Raw genomic sequence first — 23864 nt, 5'->3', positions numbered from 1 at the left:
TTTTGATAAGTCAATTTTTTCGGTCATCCCGGCAAGGGTTATTGGGTTTGCGTTCGTTATTTTCGGGGATATTGAAGTTTAATTCGATTTACATACATATTTTCGCACTTTTCAACTATTACCTAAAATATCTTATGAACTCTATCAGTGAATTGTCGGATAAACCTAGTAATATACATATAAATTTCAATGCCTATATGCATCTAAAAATATCGTATCGTAGCCTATATAAATGTAGGTATTCAATACTTCGAAGTAAAAACTAAAGAGTAAAGAGAATCTTAAAAAACCTATTCGACAGATCCAAGTTTTCCAAATACAAACTTATTGTGTTTTACTCCTCAAAAACTCTTTGGTCCCCAACCTCCTTATTCCAAGAACCAACAAACTTACACCCGTCTCTCTCTTACAGCGGACTCTCTCCTAGGCTCCGGCTCCGATGAAGAGGAAGAGGAGGAGTCCCGCAGCGCCAACACGAGCGGCAGTCCTGCGCACGCGCCACACCCCGCACTGCACTCCGAGCTGTCGCACAACGGGGACACCAAGCCGCATGATGACTCGGAGGACCAGGTGGGTGGCTCTTTCATCATTATCATTGGTAGATAATAGGCCAGATTGTCAACATCATCATCAGTTACAGTGATCAATAATAGACCAGCCTGGATATCCAATGAAGACATATTTATGTTTGAGTAAGAAACAGAAAAGCCTTTATCACATACGTACCGCGCATAGATAGGAACTAAAAAGAAGCAAGAAAAAGGTCATCTGTAACTTCAATGCTCTGATAATTAATCATTTATAATTTTATATCTGTGGCTGCTATGAATTTGCATGTGTAATTGTAACATTCGTCCCTTTGGAAGAAAACGTTCATGTGTTCGAAATTCCTAATCAATATTTAAATAATGATAACATGTACTTATACATATAACTATCACCAGTCCCCAAAAGTTACCACCTCCCCGCACCACCTAGGCGTCCAAACCACATAGTCCCATTCAGTTCTTTTTCTTCCACTCCCAGGGTTCCCTCGACGGAGACCCGGAGACCAGGGACTCCCAGGCCGAGAACAAATCCCCAGATGACGGCAACGGAGGCTCCAAGCGGCGAGGCCCACGCACCACCATCAAGGCGAAACAGCTTGAGATCCTGAAGTCAGCGTTTTCCCAAACGCCCAAGCCGACAAGGCATATACGGGAACAGCTGGCGAAGGAAACTGGACTGCCTATGAGAGTTATTCAGGTATGTACCTACTATTGTTAAAAAAATATATATACTTATATCCTACCGTATGGCAATTTTACCACCGAAGACACAAAGGTACTTTTAAATAAGTTGCGGATGTGGAAACCAAACACACATTTTTATACACAGAACAGAGGTAAAGTTTTGATCCTTATTTCGTATCCATTTATCATGGTACCTAATTAAACTGTGAAATTTATATCGAAATAATGCAATCCTACATCCTTACCAAAGTAAGAAGCTGTATTGGTAGTAAATAGATAGACTCTATCGAATGTAATCGATTTTCATCTGTACCTACCTATAATAGAGCCGGACATAATTGATTAAATGTTCACTTTTGTGGACCGCTGAATACAGGTAGTGATACAGTCAAAGTAAATTCTATTTAGGAAAGTAATTATACGAATATGCCTACTCATTTTAGTACAGGCAGCAAATTTTCCCAAATGTAATAATAACAAATTCAATACAGCGCTTAGAACAAATACTTTTTTGTTTGAATAGGTAGTGTTGTTATGGATGGCCAGTTTCAAGATGCAACTCAGTATTAAAAACTTTTTGTTCTTGAAAGCGTGACCTGTTTGCTGAAGTTGAAGACCGAAACCATAGACCAGTCATCGGAACAAGTAATCTGTGGTCAGGCTTGATATAATTTCAAGAATCTGTGCCCAAAGAAAAAAAAAAGCACTTTTACTTTACTTAGATTTTTAAATAAATGGCCCAAACCGATTCTTAGTAACACAAACCATATCGTATCTAAATTGATTTGAACCGCTGAATAAAACGCTATTTATCAAAGTGTAAGTAACCTTCTCTGGAAACCGTTACAAATGAGGGACACTCCATCACTTCAAGTTCGGAAATTGAAATCTGAAGTGAATACCTACATATATAGAATAGGTACTTAAGTACTGCTCAATTATGTAACGTAAATAAAATAAACTGACAACATGGCACGCGGGGTTGTGATTTGTTTTATTATAGTTGAGTATATAGGACCTAAGTTCATGCTCAGGAAGATTTATTCAAGTGTGAAACTGTGCTTCAGTACCTAAACGTTATTTTTTGTTCGTTACCTATTTTTAAATACATATTATTATTTACAATTCAAATTGCATGTATTTTTGTAAAAAAAGTAATTATTTTTCACATCCACGTTTTCCCATGGCGTTGAGAGTTCCAGCAGAGCGCATGCGTATCGCCACGCCGCCGCGCCGCTCGTGACAAATAAGCTAATTAAGGAACGCACTTTCCCTCTACTTTATTTTGACTCTGTAATAAGATTTGAATTCGAAACGTCTCAAGAGAGTTCAATTTACTCAAATGTGATTTTTTAACGCACCGCTGATATTTGAATGAGATGGGTGGGCCCTGAGGATATTTTGATAATCATGTTGTTATTTGGTAGTTAAAATACACTCACGGGCAATGAAAAGGTTCCACTGAAAAAAAAAAACACCAAAATGCTCCTAAACGGAAAAGGCTAGCTTAATAACGCCTTCTGGAACATAGAAGTACATTTAACAGAGCATCAGGATATCACCAACTAAAACAGTCATATTTTGTTAATTTTTCAATTTATTTATTTATTTAATACTTTATTGCACAAATATGAGATATAAGTGTACAAAAGGTGGACTTAATGCTAAAAGCATTTTCTACCAGCCAACCTACAGGAGGTACAAGTAAAAAGGTGAAAATATTTGCAAAAAATTGGGGTCGTTTGATGTCGGCATTTTGTGAGTGGAACCTTTTCATTGCCCGTAAGTGTATATTATGTATGTTACCTAGCTATCAATACAAGTGGGGGAACTCTAATCCCACATGGAAATGTGGGAATCAACTGATTCACCACGGAGCGGCGGCGTCGTAGCTCTGACTAAATTTAACCATAGATAAAAACCACAGACTAAACCCCACCAGATGGCGACTAAACACCGTGATGATCCGTCCGTCTGTCCGTCACGCTTTTTGCACTCCTTCCTCTTTGTCTATGCTTTTTGTTACTCGCTGTTTCCGAATAAAAAAGCTAAGGTTTTATGCCGACGGTGAGCCGTAATGTTTATAGACTGCTTTTAAACTGTCCCCTCAAGACTCAATTCACGTTTGACAGAAGAATAAAAAATCTAATTGGAATAAACGAGTAAAAATAAGAATAAATATGAAAAAAAAGTTTGTAACTACAAGTTGCAGTCAGCCAGTTGTTTTTTGCTTTTTCTTCATAAAAACAATGTCAAACATGTTAAGTGGGCACATAAACATATTTTTTGCCGCCATCCATCAGGTCACACCATATCGCGCGTGTCAAATGTTTGTGCCACCACATCTGGTGTGAAATAACTGTAAAGCGTAGTTTTTGTTAAATATATTGAGAATTAGCTTGTTAGCACCGGGTTGTGTGAATAGTTTTGTGTTTTGAAATTGCCGGTGTGTCGGTTTCTTTTGAGATTTAAAACTCTCGAAAAAAAGCCACTAGAAAAGTACTTCCCGTCTTACAGTACGCTTTTCAACCAAGTTTTGGTATTTAGTTGAGTACTCAGGTAAGTAATTTAGGCATATTATGTAAACTCATGCGCTATAATAATATTTTTCCATAGTTATGGTTTTGGCCCATAGTAAAGTAAATACCTACTTAGCAAACTACTTATACGTGTACGATCTATAAACATCTCATTTTATGATGAATAGATACCTAATGTGTATAAAAAAATTAGCTAACAATTAAAGTGACAAAACTGTCTACACAAAAAAGCAGGAAGTGTTCAATGAAAACAAAAATAGACGATAGTCTGTCACTCTAAGGCATATGAGAGCAAAAAGACAAAATATTTTAATAAGTTCATACATCGTGACAAGTCGAGTGTGACAGCCCTGTCAACGCGCGACGCTCTTCGATTGGCTCATATTTTATTTTGACAGGTCACTAGCGTAGTTAACGGGGAAATAGGGCTGGCGAAAATTAATTAACTTTTAACTGTTTTGTTTCCTTTGTGGACAAATCAACATTTGTAACTAATGAAGTGCTGTGTAAGTCATGCCATCGCTGACTACCCTATCTGGTTATAATCTTCATTGAGCATTATTTATAGGTTACATGTTTATAAATTAATGGAAGACTAAATAAGAAAAAGGTTTAAACTAAGAAAAAACATTAATGTTTTTGAAATAATAGGAACACCTTCATATTAATTACTCAAATTGTCATTCAATGCTCATTCTAGTATTTATAATAACTAAATGAATTAATAACATATCAATCAACACACAATAAACGAGTACACCCAATTATGACCATGTAATAATATGCATATTAAAGTTTTTTCCACAAAAATATAGGTACAAGGAAATTAGAAGAATAGTTTTATAATACAGACGATATTATGAAAAAGGAATATCATGAAAACATCATTTTTTCATGTAGGTACTCTGATATCTCCCCTTTTAATTACATCTACGTTGCGTTGGCAGACCTCTCGAAAGCTTCGACTTCATTTGATTGATAGCTGCGAGTACAAATAGGTAGAAGGTACGAAGCGACAAAACTACACCAACGGCTCACGAGTGAGAACGTGTCATTATGTCAGCTCTGATTAATGTGGTTTGTACTCCTGTGTGTGTCTATGGTGCACCTTCATTTGTTGTCTATGGTAATGGCGGCTAGGCGGGAAAATTCTAGTCTGTGGTCACTTGCGCATCATGTTTGCGGTTTCCGATCTAGTATTAGGCCTATTACGTTGAGGTGTGAATTAGTTTATTTTTATCATGTTGTACCTACATTATATTTTGTTTTATTTGATAATGTAATGAAGCAAATGATATGTTCATTTGTAGTATGAAACTGTTGTTGTATGTCTTGTGGGCACTAACCTAGGCATTACGTAAGCTTACATTAAATATTATGTACGCCGTTTTTAATCTATTCAAATGGGGGCAAAAGTTAGAATAGACAGAAATCTTTAAACACTGAATGCACCCAGAAAAAAGCACTCAAAAATTGTTTAAAAATGGAATGCCGTTTTTCCAAACCGCATCGTTTAAAGTTTAAATATCGAACGGCTGAATGAGCCGTAAGTTCGTGCGGTCACATGGCTGTATATCACACTTTTACGTGGCGGTTACTTTTCTTTCCTCCGAATACCTACTATAACTTGTGGAAGTTATTACGAGCCTGTGTGGAACCTCCTTTGTGGATGAGCCGACCTACCATATTGCTGTGTCCCTGCCGTATTTTGACTTGCTGTCTTATAAAACCTAAAAGCTGTATTGCAGTAACAGTTTTTTGTAGAGAGCAATAACAAATACTTACTAGTCTGAAGTAGTTAATGGACTAAGAGTTTCAATGATAGGCAATAGTTCAATGCAAACTGAATTACTTAATTGTTTTATAATTAATTATGTTTTCTTTGGTCTTGTGCTCTAAAATACGACTTAAGACTGCCAGGACAGAATTAGCGAACTTTTTAAACTTCTTAAGGTAGGTAGGTACTTTTACCAAATATCATTAAACGACGTGCCAGGCTTGTGTCGTTGGTCGAATAACGTCTTTTATAGTCGTCAATTATCCGTGGAATGGTCTGGAAACTGCGTCGACGACGGCCCCGCGCTTTAGCAAACCAATAACTGCGACTTCGCAACATAAATTCATAATTTTAATCCGCCAAAAGCTAAAACAACGGCTTCGGTTTTAAAAAAAGAACAATAAACTAGACGTTTTATCGAGATTTCTTGCAAAAATCTTTTTTACTGTGTAGCGGTATTTGTAAAAAAGGAGACGTTTTTCGCTTCCTTTATTTAGCATCATGTGGTTAAAGCAGGAACTTATTTCGGTTATGCACGATTGCTTTTAAATTCTACTGCGCGACATTATTTAAATAAGCACTTACGTGCCGAATCCGTTATTTGTACCCATTTGTACCTCATTTAATGTACGCAACTAGTACCAAGTAGGTACAATTTAATTAGAATACATTAACGTTGCAAATTTTGCAGCAGAGCGTAATGAAAGACAAACTCCTTCGCGTTGAAAGTAGAAAAATATTAATGATACTTACAGAAGCACCTTGCGTTACAAATGTAACAATCGCATCAAAGCAGGTGTATCCGACACGCTGAGGAGACGAAAAGCAATAAATTAATAATTATGACAAAAAGCCGCTTACTACAAAAGGCCGTGTAGGATCGCGAAAATATGTTTTTTTTTGTGAAACTTCGAGCACGGCGCCAAATCTTCTTTGTCTGTGGCGACGTCATGCTGGCCCACTGTGCGAGGTGGACAAAGCGGGCCACGACTGGCCGAGGCGGCCGCACTATGGTTCAAAGGCGCACCCCGCGCGGACAAAAAATGCCATCATTTATTTTATTACGTGTCGGCCAGGAGTATGGTACATTAATATGGTGCAGGGCTAATGTTCACATCGCCCTAGGCCGGTCATCAGTCAATTTCATCGTGGCAATAAAAAAAACGTGTTGTTGCCAACCTTTTTATTGTTTTTCGTTCTATTTTACTGAAATACGTGTGTCTTTTACGGTTATGTATTATTTATGGGAAGTTAGAGTTACTTATATTCTACATTAGATCTACAGAAGTATATACAATATATAGATCTGTACTTAAGTAAAAGCTAAAAATGTAATTTAAATACTTAAGTCAGTAAAATTATTGAGGTAGGTACTTAAACTCTAATTTTAGTAAGTAAATTACTTATGCCTAAGTATTTCATACAAAGTTGCAATATGAATGTCATAACTAATTAATTTTAGGACATAAAACTGGTTGAAATATCATGTTGATTACAATATCATTGGGCTAAATAAAGCTTAATGGGGATCATAAAACCACCCACCACTGTTTCCAATCTATAAATATATGCATGCGTCTACTATACAAGTATACAATGTATAAATGACTTTATATTCCTTTTTAAAAGCTTTGCCTCATTCCTTTATGATAGTTATGATACCTAACGACCTCTACTAGCTCATAATACATATACTTATTCCAATTTTAGAATACTGTACCTGTATCTGTATTATTATGATGTATTATTTATATAAGCACTAAGATTCCTCAGTTGCTGATTAAGAGCATCAGTAGTATTTTTTTAATACAATGTATAAACTTCAGTAGTTTAGGTACATATGTATATGTAATGTATTGTATACACTTCACGTTCTCTACACGTTGCGTTGTATTCACACGGTGTATAATATAACCGATGTTTGCAACGTTACTTCAATGTCCACGATGATAGTTCCTGCTAAGGCCTCAGTATACCCAGTACCTCTAACTATGACGCATCAGGAACTCAGAAGTGGCTGGTTCCGCGCGAGTGGGTCCCGAGGTCGCTGTCTATTCCGCGTGGACCCGCAACCTCTGTGAAGCGCTTACTTCCTGGTACTTTGTTGGTGAATTTGCTTACGATGTTTTTTATCTGATTTGTGACTTTCATACATATTTTGCAAATATCGGCAGTGCGGATAAATTTAATAGTGTGTGTGATTTAAAAGTGCTTGAGCAGTTATTAAAATTACAATCAGTATTAAATAGAAAAGTGTGTACTACACACCTAAAATTTTATCAACAAATTGTTATCTGCTGACAAGTTTTCTTCATGTTCCTGTTTTGTAGTTACATAGTTTTCCTAGAAGTGATATAATTAACGATAAATGAACTGCGAAACTATAAAACTGCGCGTGTTTTCGTACAGGTACTTACGTATGTACCCTGGCCTACCTATACACTATGTAGGTATCTAGCACTGCATTTCATACTTAAGTTCTAAAAAAACTAGGTTACGAAGTATTTCTTTATTTTTTATAGTAAATATAGGTAGTTAAAACTACTACGCTTTGAGATAAACCATCGCCATTTTGAATGGCGTGACCAATCCCCTAGCAGGACTTTATCAGAGAGCGAACTGATAAGAGTTCGATTTATGAATCCTAGCTGCTGATTGGCTGAGCGCTCCAACTGTCACGGCTATCACAAATTAAAAATGAAATCTCGTTTCCAAGAGAAATGGGTCATGTTTTATTCGCAATAAAAGTGTTTTTTATTGATTTTATCACACTTTATGTGCGAGTCGTAACTTTTTGTTGACATTTTATATACGTCTGTTTCTTTTATTAAAAAAACACAAATGAAAACCGATTATGGATTAATTATTTGATACGTAGCTATAGATAGGCATTTTTACATGATGATGAGTAGGTACATGCATGTAACGTTCTTAGAATTTAAATATCATATTTCTAAGAACGTAATAACATCTAGGTAGTAAGTTTTTTTTATGGGAGATCGTAATATCAAAACCTATGCGAGCGTTAAATATATACCTAAAGTTTCAAGCTTTAGCCCCATTAGAATAAGGTAAATGTTCCAATGTCCGTCTCTACACCGTTCGCCGTACGTTAGTGAGTCTGCAAGATGTTTGCTGTAAACCAATTTGTGAGTTGTCTTATTTTAGTTAATTAGGAACTTTCGTCGGGAGCAAAGTGTTCTATTTTTATAAAATCCATTTAGTTCTGTCGCAATTTGAGTGAGGTGGTCGTTGTTTGTCAATGTCAGAGTAAAAAACATAACCCTCCTTTCAGCTTCACTACGGATAAGTGAAAATATCTAAAGATTCACACACACAAGGCAAAACCAAATTGAACCGAATCATATTAAAAAAAGACCTTCAATAAAAACGCTTCTAAAATTTTAAATTTAGAAAAAAACACCTGCTTTTTACTTATGTCTTTTTTTCACTTATGTCTTATGTCTTCTGCCTTCTTTCAGTGTCGTTAGAGTCAAATTTGACTGCAATTGTTAGTTCTCAGGTGTTGTACTGTACTTGTACCAGCCTATTCGATGCGAGAACTCGGTAGCGAATTGAATCCGAGACCTCAGTCGTGATTTCATAATCGTAATAGAAATTTAAAATGAATTTGTCGCTTTCATTGACCGTGAAACTAAAAAGTTAACTTATTTGACTTCCTAAACTTTGTAAAAATCGATTTTAATGCCTTAATTTTGAAGTAAGTACTTTTTTTTTTGACAAAACCGAAAACCATTGAAAATTGCTTGTTCAGGAGTCTCGGAATTTAAATATTATTTACCACTCGGCTCGACATTGAAATTTTGCCCTATAACTTTTGGATAAGGTGAAAAAAAACTATTCTCAGTAGGTACCTATACCATATCTTCGTTTAATATGGCCGTCACCCAGTTAAATGCAAAAAAGCTCAAATCGATCTCTATAAGGAACTGTATGGTAATATTATTAAGTGGTAATTCTACACAACTACTATATATTTGATTGTTGGCTGCCTCTCCTCAAGTTCACAAACACTTGAATGTTTAACATTTTCTCGCGGAAACCATTTTGTTTTTCCCGATATAACCTCCACGGCAATTGGCTGTCGATGGAGCATGCCTGCGCGCGCGCCGGTGGCCGCGTCAAACAAACGCACGTTCCTTTTTTAAATTCCTCTACGTGCTTCCGTTATTTATTATTAAATTAAATGCTCCACTAATGTTGATGAATTGTCGTTTAATTTGTCTTTCACGATGTCATTTATAAAATTAGGTGGCTTCATAAGAGATGCACGCGGCTGATTAAGCCGGCCACGGCGTGCAAAAGAAAATTATGTCAACATGCTCAATGCAGAATTGATTACAGGAACGTATCCTCTTCATTTTGTATTCAACAAGCGTAAACGCTTGTAAATATCTCGAGGAGCGCTAGGGTGCCCAAAATTTGCGCGCTCCGCGGGCCATATGGCGCATGACACAATAAAGTTTATGAACAAAAAAGCGACAAAAACTGCAGTTAGGGTTCCGAGTCAAATCAAACCGAACGATAAAGTTCTTTTACGGAAATAAAAGGACTAAACCAACAGCATAAAATACGTCATAACCGACTTTATGGTTGATTTTCCCACGTGTTAACCAACGGAACCCTCTAGAACAGGCAGCTATACGGTCGGTCAAGGTATAGTTATTGTACTGACCCCCCGGTGGGGGCCGCCCGCTGCGCCGCTCTCGGCGCCGACTCTGTATCTCTCTAGCTTCGCGTCCTGGACCCTGGGATTTTAACACCTTGTAAACATGTGCGCCTGGTCCATTGCTGAGGGTAAGCCGTTTTGTTTTCCTAACCACCAGTTTTAAAGATAGTATAATTATGTAGTATCCTGTGTAAAATGAAATTATTTTGCTCGTACTTTCATATACACATAATATGCATAGCATATTTAGAAAGTCGCTTCCTACAGTCTGTCCTTAGCTAAGAGAACTTACATTTTTAATATGTATGTACTTCTCAACGGATAACATCATATCAGCGATAAAATAAGGTTTGACCTCACACCTTACTCTAAAGAGAGAAAGTCCTTCCCATATAGTTAAATACTTTGTTTTTGCATTTTTTTCCATAAATTTGACAAATAGTGCATAATAGCTTTCGTGGTCATTTCCCTAACCGCAAGTAATGCGTTGATTAGCTGTGGGAGGCACGCGCGCAGGTAGACACACCTTATTTATATACGTATAGGGAACAATATCCAATAATTACTTGCTATTATTCATCGCTTTATTCCCAGCCGGGTGAAGCAAATTCACTCATTTGTCAGTCCATTGTTGGAATGTCCCGCGCGATTTATGTGTTGGTGGTGCTCATTTTCAGTAGTTCATTTGCTTTGGCTATTTAAAATACATACATAAATATTCTTTCACCCAAAGGTTGTCTTGAAAAAATCGCTTTTAGTGATAAGACCGCCTTTTTCGTACCTATGTGTTTGTATAAACCTTATAAATTCTGTTCTTGTGTACAAAAATAAAGAATATTATATCTATCTATCTTCTTCTTCTTCTTCTATCGTGTAAATGCACTAAGCTAACTATCTATCTATTTAAATCGAAATAAGAATATACAATTATTTAAAAAAAAATTTTTTTTATCAAAATTGACATTAGAAGAAAAACAAATTACAAATAACGGAATCAGTACAAAATTAATATAACTGAGAACACTGCTTGCAATTTGTAATCTGGAATATTTTTCGCGCCTGTTAGACATAAAATTCCAAATTGGGGCCGATCGATATTTTATGTAAATCAATCAATCGCTTATTGTTCGGACCTGATCCAATTAATCGGTACACATAAAAAATTGAATAAATTAAAATTTTATTCAGGTTAGTTTAACATACGTATTTTCTGCTTACTCACGTGTATTATATACTTAACAAATATATTTTAACCAACATTGAAAAAAGGATTAGGTTCTCAATTCGTCTGTATAAGTATATATTTTTAAAACTCAATTTAAAAAATATCATTATTAAAAAAACATAATCAGTAAGGACCTATAAGTACATTAAATTAGTAATTAAAACAAAACCTACCTTAATACAGAATAGCCCCTATTCGCATGCGCCTGCGCATGACGTATGGCGTTTAGCACCGCGCGGCTTGTCCCGCGGGCGTCCCACGGACTCGCCACGTGACGTCACCCTACTTCGGTACACTTTACAACGAATATTTAATAAGTTACAATATTAAAGATTTACGACAGGATTCAAGAATGTACCTAATTACTAATTAGCATTTTGCCAAATTTCACTGCATTCTTTTTTACTAAATCACAGTTAACCGTTGGACGTAAACATTTTTTTACAACCAAGCAGTATAGGTAATTTATAATCATAATCATAAAGACTGATTCACACACTGTTTAGTGCGAGCTTTTAGTACACGTACAGGTACATTGCTGGGCTTCTTAAATAAATATTCTTTCTTTATTCTAGATTCGAAAAAAGAGTACATGTTAGTAAAACTAAGATCCCTAGCTCCCCTACTAGGATACCCTGTGTTGGGGGCGCCAGTCTCTTTCGTTCTTAATACCTTGTGACAGTTAAATAATGTAAAAGTGAGACATATCAAAGAAATAAATAAGCAATAATAATGTAGGTAACTTAGAATTGTACATAGTTTTTGTATCTTATCATCTTAATTTATAGTTCTTCTCTTGTAATATTCGCGTAACTTTTTACGCTACCATACATACCCGGCAATGTATTTTAGTCTACTGTGTGTGTGGTATCAACTTTAATATAAAGCCCAAGCACCTGTAAGCTCTAAGTACAGTTGCTAATTACGCTATTTATCTAAAAGCTCATACCAGTCCGGTGTCTAGTCAGATAAAATATTGACCAATAACGTTTAGTATGTTTACTTTTAAACACAAAACGCACAAAGGTACCAACATTTTATGTTACAAATTTATGGCGGATGTAAAATAAATCAGCACCGTTTTGTTTTGTTATTAAAATTTATTAAAATCGGTGCGCTTATCGCGTTATGAACTTGTGAATACAGAATACAGTTTTTTGCATTCTGCTGGATTATCTACGTAAGTAATAAGCTGAAAAATTTATTGTAGGTGTAGCTAAATACCTATAACATAACACAATGATGTCGATTCTGAAGGCAGAAATTCTTAATTTAGAGCTGTCAAAACCAAAATTTCTTTGTTTAAAATTCGACTCTATGATTGTTTCAATTTTTTTAGTTTGACAGCGTTAAAATTAGAATTTCTGCCTTCAGAATCGACATCAATACTTAGCTAAACATAAGAATATTATTTTTAACTTCTGACATTTTGTGCTTGTAAAAATATATCTTTACACTCCGTCAAAAATGAAAATGTTCAAGACTAAATTGAACACAATGAACAAAACCCACCTCATTACAAGTATTCAAATATAGTTAATCAAAATCAGTCCAGTGTCGGGGCCCTACTGCTTCTCACCCGAGAACAAGAGTTTAATGTGATTTTAGTGCAAATGAGCTGCGTGGGCGCAGCGGGGGGGCTACTCCGGCTTCTCTGAATACGAAGTTTCCGAGCGCTGCTGCGGTAATTAAGACTCTATCTCGTTGCATTAAACGTACTGATTGCATGGCAGTTCTCCGAAACTTGGTCTTTCGTGAAGCAGGAGTAGACCTCCCGGGGCGGCGGCGGATCAAAGACCTGCCAGCACGCAGGCTGTTGTTCTGTTGTTTCGTAAGCCCTCATGGATAAAGACCGGAGTTATAAGTTTTTTAGTTAAATGTGTTTGTGTGTCTCTGTTAAAATGGTTGGGGAAATCGTTTTTTTTTGTCTGGTATTGTGATTGTGACCCTATATTATGATCGTAGTCCTATGTAGACGAGTCACGAAGTAACCTATTGTGGTTTTATTAGGTGGCTGATGATGATTACATGTCATCCTCTTTTTTCCATAGCTACAGTATTAACTACGTGAGATGAGAAATTATTTTATGATGGCTGACCAGCAGTGACCACAATTATTTGTTTGCTTTTTTAGATGCTTTTAAATTACATTGTAAAAGCTCAGCTCAGCTCAGCTCTAGTTAACATTTCAGTAAACAAGTAAGTTTACTAATTTTAAAGTAACAAGCACAAAAAAATCCATTAACCTACGTATTTCTTCAGAAACTAGACTAAACTTTTCAGCATCGTTTCACACGACTGATGACTTGCTGAAAAATATGCAATTTCACAAATTAGTCACACACATTTATTCTTAAATTAAAATGTTTGTTTAAATGACTTTTTTTTAACTAGAATTTAAACAATAGATTGGATTAATTGTCTAGCTATCGTCATTAGCTTCAGTAAATTTATGTATGTTAATTAACAAGTTTTATTACTGCTACTAGTTGTAAAATGAGTTTATAATTGTCGAGCTAATTTGTTTGATAGAATAACGATTAAGAGGATATCCTACCTACTTTTTTTTATTAACCATTTTGACACGATGTACCTACTAATGTACCACTGCTATCGTTTACATTATTTTATTATTAACTAGCTGTTCCCGCTAGCTTCGCTTCGCCTTAAAAAGTTTTCCCGTGGGAATTCCCGGATACAAAGTAGACTACGTTCTTTCTCAGAGTCTAGAGTCTAGAAATTTGGTATACATATGGTGGTGCTAGACTCTAGACCAAATACCAAATTTCATTAAAATCCGTTCAGTAGTTTTGGCGTGAAAGCGTGAAACAGACAGACAGACAATGCTACTTTCGCATTTATGATATTAGTTAAATTAATAGTCTAGATACATTTTCACAGTAGCGGTTCATTTGCGGTTTCACAACGACAATCACATGTTACCAATAACTTTCAATAAATCTCCTTATGATACTACTGCCCAGTTCGTAGTATTATTTATCAAAGCCCTTATAAAACCCTAAAACATCTATATAGATGCTGTGGCCACTGATAATTATATAAAACCCTGCCACAAAACGCCACTCAGTGAAACATGCGTATGACGTAGCTGTGCGACCGGTCGCGCGACACGACACAGTCGCCCACCGTTAGCAAGTTACCGATTTGTCGCGGCCGAGCACGCGACACTCGCCCGCGACCAATCGCGTGTCCAACTCTGACACTAATGGCCGCAAAAAACTACGTCGTGAGCCGCCTCGGTGAATCGATAATTGTGTGCGAGCACCCTAAGAATGCTGCACGGTTTCCACGTTTTAGACGGTTCCTTAGACTGGTATGGTCGGCCACTTACATTATGTGAAAATACATGCTGGTAACGTGATGATAATATTGCCGCTTTCCATGCCTTTTCATGATCCGAAAACCACAACAATACAGCGTGCGGTTGCTGGCTTGTGCATTGTGTGGATTGTGCCATAATATTTGTGTGTATCGATTGCCAGCGGTTTCGAAATTCAAAATTCGAATCTTCCAATCCATCTTCTATCCAGCTAGGCTGCTCTATGCCTGACTACCAGTCAGTATTCTCATTTCTAATATCAAATCCTCCTTGTCCGCAGGTGTGGTTCCAGAACAAACGATCAAAAGAGCGGCGGTTGAAGCAGCTGACGTCCATGGGTCGAGGACCATTCTTCGGCTCATCGCGGAAAATGAGGGGGTTCCCCATGAACCTTTCCCCCGGGGGGTTGGAAGAGGGCCCTCCGGGGTTCCCCTACTTCGCGACTGCCGATGGAAAGTTCGAATTTGGCTACGGGCCTCCGTTCCACCCTGACGCTCCGTTCTTCCATCCGCCGCCCAATATGCCGTTCAACCAGCCAGGTTGGTGTATGTAAACACAATATCTGATGTTCCACATGGATGGGGATCTTGTTAGAAAAAGTTCAAGGTCCTTTGCATGTGAAACGTCAAGTATTTTAAGGGCCCCTAGTTTTATAATGAGATACAATATTTTAAGTATTAAAATAACATATCATACTTAATATAGAACCATTGCCACATCATAATATACCTGATATAATATATTTTAAATACCTACCTACTTACCTAAACCCATTAATTTTCATTCCACTCCATCACAAAGTACCAGGCAATAAGTAACGTGAGCAGGTCGTTTTCCAGGCGGCATGGAGTCGCTGCCGGGCGGCGAGTTCCCGGAGCAGTTCCCGCCTCCTGACCACCTGGTACTTCCGAGGCCCTCGTCCCCGGAGTTCACGTTCGGGGACGCTCCCCCGCCCCTCGGCCACCCCGAGGGCCTGGTCTGGTAGCTGAAGCCGGAGCCGCGCGACTTCCACGAATGATGCGGCTCGCTAAGCTACCAGTTGGACTTGTGACTCAAAGTTTTGAAGTGACGTTTTGTAAAGTGCGTGGACTCCTTGGTTCGTTTTCAAGGTTTCAGTTGCGAACTCTTTCGTCAGTTTGGTGCTACAAATACTTGCAAGCAAATGTTTTTTACGGTTTGTGGACTGAGCGTCTTCATCTTTATTTGTGTGAATGATCATTTTGTAAAACATTTGTAAGACTTTAATTTCTTTGATTAAGTAACAACCTCTAAAGCCTGCATCTTATTTTGCATTTCTTTGGAAAGCTTTTAGATTTATACATATTTATGTTTTGATCTTATAGTTTAAGTCTGTGAATAAATTAGGTACTTAATGTGAATACTGCTAGGCTATTTGTACAGAAAGATGTTTTTATTAAATTGATAAGAATTTATTAGAGGTAATAATTTATTTCTCAAAACGGTTAAGATTAGTTTTAAGTAATAGACAAATACCTATATTATGCTTATAAATATAACTTTTGGTTCCTACGATAAGGTAAAACAGTTTTTATATGTTTTATTTTGTATTTTATCTTATTTTCTCATATTTAAGTACAATAGTAGAGAGTATTATGTATTGGGTATTTAGATTTTAAGTCACTTTAACGATGAACCGCCATTTAAAGGTATCATGCATCAGGAGATGTAAATATAATTTTGTATATACATAATTAATAAATAATATCTACAGGCACATGCCTATAAATTTCATAGTTATTAATAATTATTTATAATTTTAAATTGAACCTATCTATATTATGTTCTTATTTCAATTATTTTCCGCAAATTCTCCTTGCAATACCTTTGTACCCTTATTATGTACCTTCTTCCATTTTCATAAAGTGAGTGTTGAATTAATTATGCATTAGACCCGTGTCATGATAATGGGTCAGATTTTTCTATCCATCCATACCTTTTATTTCTTTTCTTGGTTAAAATAAACTAGAGAAGAATGCATTATGCTGTATCTTCAATACTGACTTATCGTATAAAATGTTTTATTTACTGAAATGATAAAATACAATTTAAAAACAGGTTTATTACTTATGTATTGTATGTACTGTAGCTCTTAAGTGTTAATATGTGGTACATACTCCTTGTCGGTATTTAGTGTTAAATATATAAAATTGTAATGGAATTGTCTGTAAGAATTAAATCTATTTAAAAAATATAATTTTGTTTTCCTTTGCTTCTCTTACATACATACATACATGCTCACGACTGTAATCCCCGAAGGGGTAGTCAGAGGTGGCTCACAAGCGAGCCTCCCACTTTTCGCAGCGCATTTGTACTCACGTGATAGGTTGCGAACCATATTGCCGTTCTGGAATAAGTACAATGCACTTAGAATACTCTTCTCTTCTCCCAAAGAATTATTCATTACTAGCTGTTCCCGCACGCTTCGCTTCGCCTTAAAAAAAATTCCCGGTGGGAATAACAGACAGACAGACAGACAGACACAGTTACTTTCGCATTTATAATATTAGTTAGGAAGTTAGGATTAGGATTGTAGATGGCGTCATAAAGCTAGCTTTATCCGTTCAGATACAAGTAATTTGGTGATATTGTCACCGGAACTTTTTCATTGCCCACGAATGTACATAAGGGGTTAGTAATGTTCAGTGTAGTGGCAGTAAGCTGGCCCTACTTATATGCTGATAAACCGAGACAATCTATTGAAGAAACGAATTCTCAAGTGAAGTCCAGGAACAGCCAAGTGTAGTGTAGGGAAATGGTTAGACAGGTAGCCGGCAATGCCTGGATGAAGAAGGAAGTAAGGACTTATCGCGAATTCTTTTTTGCGAACGAACAAACCAATATGGGACTAATCGTTCGTTCGTACAAATGAGTTCGCAATAACACCCCAGAATCTTTTGGTGCTGCTCGGGAGAGGCCTATGTCTAGTGATGATGATGGTTCAGTGGAGAAGCAAAGTGCAAATGATGTCACCCTCCAATCTCATAGAACTCCTCTTTCCTAATCCGGGAAAAAAACGAAAAATGAAAAAACGTGAAAAACATAAAGGTATCGGAAAAATACCAACACCAAAACCTAGTAGAAGCGACATAAATCTATATATATATATATTCTAGGCATAATATACAGACTGAAGCTGAAGCTTCGAGTAGCGACATAAATCTTCATTTATTCTAAATAGCTGTTCCCGCGAGCTTCGCTTCGCCTTATAAAGTTTTCCCGTGAGAATTTCGGGATAAAAAGTAGCCTATGTTCTTTTCCAGGGTCTAGACCGTATGTATACCAAATTTCATTAAAATCCGTTCAGTAGTTTTGGCGTGAAAGAGTAACAGACAGACAGACACAGTTACTTTCGCATCTATAATATTAGTTAGGATTAGGATGAAATGTGGTAATGGTAACTAATATACAGGCTAGAATTTTATTAGTGAAGTTCCCGTTTCCCGTTCAATGTAACTGACATACTGAGCTACTCACATCAGCGTCACCTGTGAAAAGGTACTATACATTTTAGGAAACTGGTAGGTAAAGTACATAATATTTGTGACCTACCTATGGAATTCAACAGCATTTTTTGTTTGCGAATTCAGATGTAACGTTGTAGACTCTACACACTCTAACATTGAAACATTGAAACATATTTATTGGTAAGTTTTTACATTACACGTCAAAAAGAATTCGTTAGAAACTATGTTACAAATATTATATTTATTATAAGTAACTATACTATTCATTATGTTAATAATAATTCACTCTACAGTCTTATTTAATACAAAAAACTAAAAATAGCCTATTTTCCAATTTCACACGTAAAGCTTACCTAATGCCACCGATAATACTCCACTCTGTATAGTGGGTAAGATGGGTCGCATGTACAGGGGGATGCCCGCGGGGCTATAAACGAAAATTGGAATTCGGAGGTGGAAGGGCGAGACACTTGCGCCTTCCCACGGGGGGGCGCTTCCCAACTGACCCACATCATCTATGAAAGGATATTCTGTAAAAAAATAAAGCTATAGATCGCATCCAGTGGCGTGCTTTGCGAGAGGCGTACGTCCAGCAGTGGACTGCTATAGGCTGATGATGATTCTATAAAAAAAAGTTGCTTTATCACATTCATTTCAAATTTTTTGAAATTCATTTAACTATGTGAATGCGATTTGGCAGCAAAAGGACAGTTGTGGCGAATACGTACACTGAGAAATATCGGAATAATTATTTTATCATTTGTTGACATAATAATACTGCACCAGACTCGAAGATGGAAACTTTGGTGACATAAGGCATCCGAAATGATTTTAGAAAAGTCTCATCTCTGCTCAATAATTTTCTGTAAATAAATAAATACAAGCAATAATGGTGATCGGAATGGAAGCACCCAACTTGAAATTGACATTGCGGTCTCCAATGCCTCGGTATAATTGGAAATATCAGTTCTTGTTTGAACTTTGCACCATATCTACCCACAGGAATCATCGGGTGTCTCTTGGACTTAGGACTAGAAAATATACTATCTGGATAGGTATCTACTAGTTATCAAGGTGCTCATTATTGGAATTGTACCTAGGTACATCTCATTATTTTGTTTTTGCACATTTTACACTTATGATAAAAAGCTGGAGCTTATTAGTTTTACGTGCGACAATTATTGAATCTTCAAATCTCCAAATGTAAGTACTTACCAAAGACGATGTTTTGTTTAGGATAATTCGTACTTAATTAACGTAAAACATACCATACTAAATAGATTCTGTGGTTAGCTTTAAGGTTTGATTTTTTAAAGTTTTGATTAGGTATGCTTTAACGAGATTTTAACTCTGATTTAATATGATTGGAGCGGAATAGGAGAATTTTGATTTTAATTTTATATTGACGGCCAAACAGTATTGCATGTATTTTATAGTTTTGTTATGTATAGTATATAGCATGTATTGTATAGTTTTGATATGTAGGTATTGTATAGTATATCACGAATTAATATTATCTGTATAAGAACTAACCAATAAAATTAAGATAGTTTTAAGAACACTGTCACACATTAACACCAGGCAAAACAACAGCGATGACAAAAGGAGTGTGTGGCCACTGACAGGCGTCTGTTAAGTTCTCTGAAGACAGCTGACACTGGCCCTACCCTTCAAATGTTTGTTGCCATTATAATTGTAAGTGTGACTGTGTGAAACAAAGAAAAAAAAAAAAAAACAAAAAAAAAAAACAAGAAATGCACAACTGGGGGTTTTTAGTCGGTTAAAGGCCGACACTACCTGGGTCCCCTTCCCAGGTGTCTGTGTAGATTTTCCTCCAGGAGTGCAAAAAAATAAATAAATTATTAATAATATACCTATTATATAATTTATCTTTTATATATATATATATATATATATATATATATATATATATATATATATATAAAAGATAAAATATATATTATAAGCTTCCACATTGAGTAGTGAGTAGTTAAAAGATGAAGATAAAAAACAACCAAACTCTCACAATATATTGATCTCTCAAAAAGGCACGGACATAAAGTCTGTGGAGTGATAAAAAAAAAAAAAAAAAAAAAATATGATTGGCTTCGATCACTTCCTTGTTAAGTATTCCCCAATATTTGATTTACGCTGATGAAGTCAAAATGTGACCTCTTTTATGACAAAACGAGATCGAATCCCGATTGAAAGTTGCTATAATAATGGTCTCGCATCGAAAAAGGACAATTTATGGACTGATAATGATGTTAGTTATGCTAATATGTTGAAATTAAAAAGATTATGAGCTAATGAAGTTGATACGCCGGCCCACCCAATCTAGGAATGGTTATTGTATGTTGATTTTCTATGAGTAAGTATATATGTGTGTGTGATATGATAACTGAAAAGTAGGAGCATATTTTTTCACAGAAGATCTATTACACGATGACATAGTAAGGTTCCCTGTATTAAGCTCAAAATAAATATAATAATAATGATTTATTTATTTAAATTGACGATCCTGTAAGAAATCGCTCGGCCGCCTTTTGTAAATTTGTCCTAGTCTGTTAATGTTTTGTAAGTTTTATTTAAGAGGTGCTTTGTATTTTATTATATAATATGTAATTAAAACAAGAAGACCGAATAATTTTTCCCACTCCCTGCCTACCTTTTTTTTGGGGTAGTTAAGTTGTTACCATGGAAGTAATAAGTAAGTACTTAGTTGTACGTAAGTACCTACATATTACTTCCATGACTTACGTACTTACAACAGTACATATTACTTCCATGGTTGTAACAAAACCTATGTTGGATGGTTTGAATTCGGTTCAGCCGTTCCAAATTTACAAGCTCATTTCTCATAATTGTCGGTTTTCGCCAAAAAAAAAAGTTTGCATAACCATTTATCCATTTTAGTGCGATCATAAACATAAAATGTTCGAACTAAACGTGTCGTTCAGTCGTATAACTACCGACGTATAAAATGGCTGATATCTTTTCGGAAGAAATGCCACTTGGAAACTCCACGTAAATCGAATAGTTGTGTGGCTGGCAAGATGCTCTATTTTAAAAATGTAAGTATCCATTACATTTATTCGTGTAGCTATAAACAATTTAATTTAGTATTTTTACCATAATCTATTAAATTAATAAAATGTGTTTATAAATAAATTTTATTATAGATTCATATAAACTAAGTAACTGATCTCTATCATAGAATAACTTTTCTCCTTACCACCGACTTTCTGCGACTCTAAAATTTTATTCATAAAATAAACTATATATCTCTATATCCCCACAAAACTGTCAATGATGTCTACGACTTTGCAACGCAGTGTTCAAATACTCTATACTGACAAAAAACAAACAGAGAGCTCTGCTGTCATGCAATCGGCATGTTTATTACAACGAGATAGAGAGCAAATCGCGTAGCAACGCTCCGAAACTGCGTTTTTCTTCATATAGAGTGGCCCTCCAGAACACTGCATTGCAACTGTACACCTTATTCAGATTTAATAGTTTGTCGAAAACTATAAAAGTCTACGTTTTCGACGGCCTACGTAGTAGAGCAGCCTGCGCTGCGATGCGGCCGAGTTCGCTCCCGCTGCGCTGTCTGTGACCAATGTGGATTGATTGGATATCGACGAGGACTGATGTTTCCACACCTACCCGCCTACCCGCCTACCCGCCGCCTGCCCCGCTTGCCTACCTACCTAAGCTTTGTACAGTCGGCTTCTTACTGTCGCGAGCAAAGAAAAAGTTCCATCCGCAAAATGCACATAGGCACCAAATCGTCGCAATTTTTAAAACTTTTAATTTTAAATTTGAACGCGATTTTTTTTAAGTTGGTAATACTGCCAACTAAAAACGTAAATATTTTTTTCAAATATTTAAACAATGATTTCAAAAGGCTACGCTGGTAATATATATGTCAATGTATTTAAATAACATTTAACACAAAACTTATAACTAGATAAAATTAAATATGCACTACTAACTAACTAAATTATTTAAATTATATTATTGAAAAAATGGGGCGTTTGATGTTGGGCTGTTGGCCTTTTGAAAGTGCAAATGAAAACTTTTTCATTGCTGGTGAGTGTATTTAAACACTTTTTTTTGTATTTAAACACTTTATTGTATACAATATACATATGTATAACAGTAAAAAAAAAAAAAAAAAAGTATATTGTATGAGTGTATTGTAGATATTATCAGTAGATATTACCTACATATTACACATTTGTACCTTTCAATCGCATTAAAACATGTACATTTGTATCTGACTGTACCTACGTGCTCGCGCCGTGTGAGAAATGTAATTCTGGTAGAAGGTTGATGGTAGGTATGTAAAAGTGTATTTTATTTTCTTGCTTTAATTAGCTAATTTTTATTGCAACTTCACACATATTTTAGATTTTCTTTGTTAGATGTTACCTATTAAACTTACTTAACTATCGTCATGAAAACCAAGTTGTACCAGTTTGTATGGAAGAAATCGATTTAAGTGATAAGACCGTCTACCGGACCGTCGTCCGGTCTTATCACCCGTCTATTGGACCCTGAATAAGCAGTAACTTAAATTTTTTATTACTTATTCATTTTGGTGTAGCAAAGGTATAAGAGAGTTAGACCTAGTCTATGTACTTATGTGAGCTAGGTGTTTAGTACAAAATATGAGAAATCAAGAGCTAAATTAAAAACCATTATGTATCGTAAAACTGCACAGCGTACACTAGTAATCGTTGACTAACTGTTTCTAGAACAGCCTGGGTAGCGTCAAATTGCTCACTTTATACTTTACGAGTTTTGCAAATTACAGTTTTATATTGTGTAAAGACAATAAAATCACATAAATATTCATAAAATCATATTAAAAATGCATTTTTTATGTGATTTTATTGCACTTACAAAGTTTATTTATACTGCAGTAGTATTTATGAAGATTTCATAATTATTATTTCCGGGGACTTCCCGAAAAGTAGACTCGAAACAAACGACGGGAGTTCTAATTTCAGAATTGTAGTTTTCGTGTAAATGTCGGCAAAGATCATGGGGGATGAGCTGACCAATGGCGAGCTCGCACGCAAATGTCATCGACAACACGTGTGTTCTAGCTGAATGACTAGGAGCTGTTAACGCACCCCACTCAATAAAAAAATGTATCATTACTTTATTTACTTTATTGAACTTTGCTAAAGTTACATTTGACCATAACTAACATTCTGCATAATCATGTTAAAGTTACATACAATCTACTTTCAAATGTTATAGATCTCCTGATGTGTCATAAAGTATAAACAACGAATTTGCACATTGTTTCTTAAATTTATAAATTATTAAATTAATATATTCATTAATACATATTTAAATGAATTAAATTGTTAATTAAAAAAATATGACCTTCACTGGCAATAAAACTTATAAGAATACGTGTATACTAACAATAGAAATATATGCATTTCACATACAGTATACCACACGGGGGCATATTAGCCACTCTATATATTTACTGTAACCACTTCAATCCACCCCATGGACTAACAAATACAACTAATTGATGACCAATGACAAT

The 23864-nt window shown here is 35.8% G+C and overlaps 1 protein-coding gene across 5 annotated transcripts in view; it reads left to right on the top strand.

Annotated features, from left to right (window-relative positions):
* LOC105381118 (LIM/homeobox protein Lhx1) overlaps positions 1-17016 on the top strand; it is a 44327-nt gene extending 27311 nt beyond the window's left edge. For 2 of the 5 annotated variants that reach the window (XM_048626403.1, XM_048626399.1), the window contains exons 4-7: positions 413-570; positions 1006-1245; positions 15085-15343; positions 15632-17016. In XM_048626403.1, coding sequence (XP_048482360.1) covers positions 413-570; positions 1006-1245; positions 15085-15343; positions 15632-15789 — 815 coding nt within the window. In that variant the 3' untranslated portion in view covers positions 15790-17016. Of the gene's footprint in view, positions 1-412; positions 571-1005; positions 1246-15084; positions 15350-15631 lie in introns of all 5 variants that reach the window. The other 3 variants (XM_048626402.1, XM_048626401.1, XM_048626400.1) reach the window with 3 other exon arrangements.
* Positions 17017-23864: the final 6848 nt, after the last annotated feature.

The sequence above is a fragment of the Plutella xylostella genome, chromosome 16 (assembly GCF_932276165.1).
Source record: "Plutella xylostella chromosome 16, ilPluXylo3.1, whole genome shotgun sequence".
Classification (NCBI taxonomy): Eukaryota; Metazoa; Arthropoda; class Insecta; order Lepidoptera; family Plutellidae; genus Plutella; species Plutella xylostella.
The sequence above is the reverse complement of the archived record's forward strand: the minus strand, read 5'-3'. Positions and strand labels throughout refer to the sequence as shown.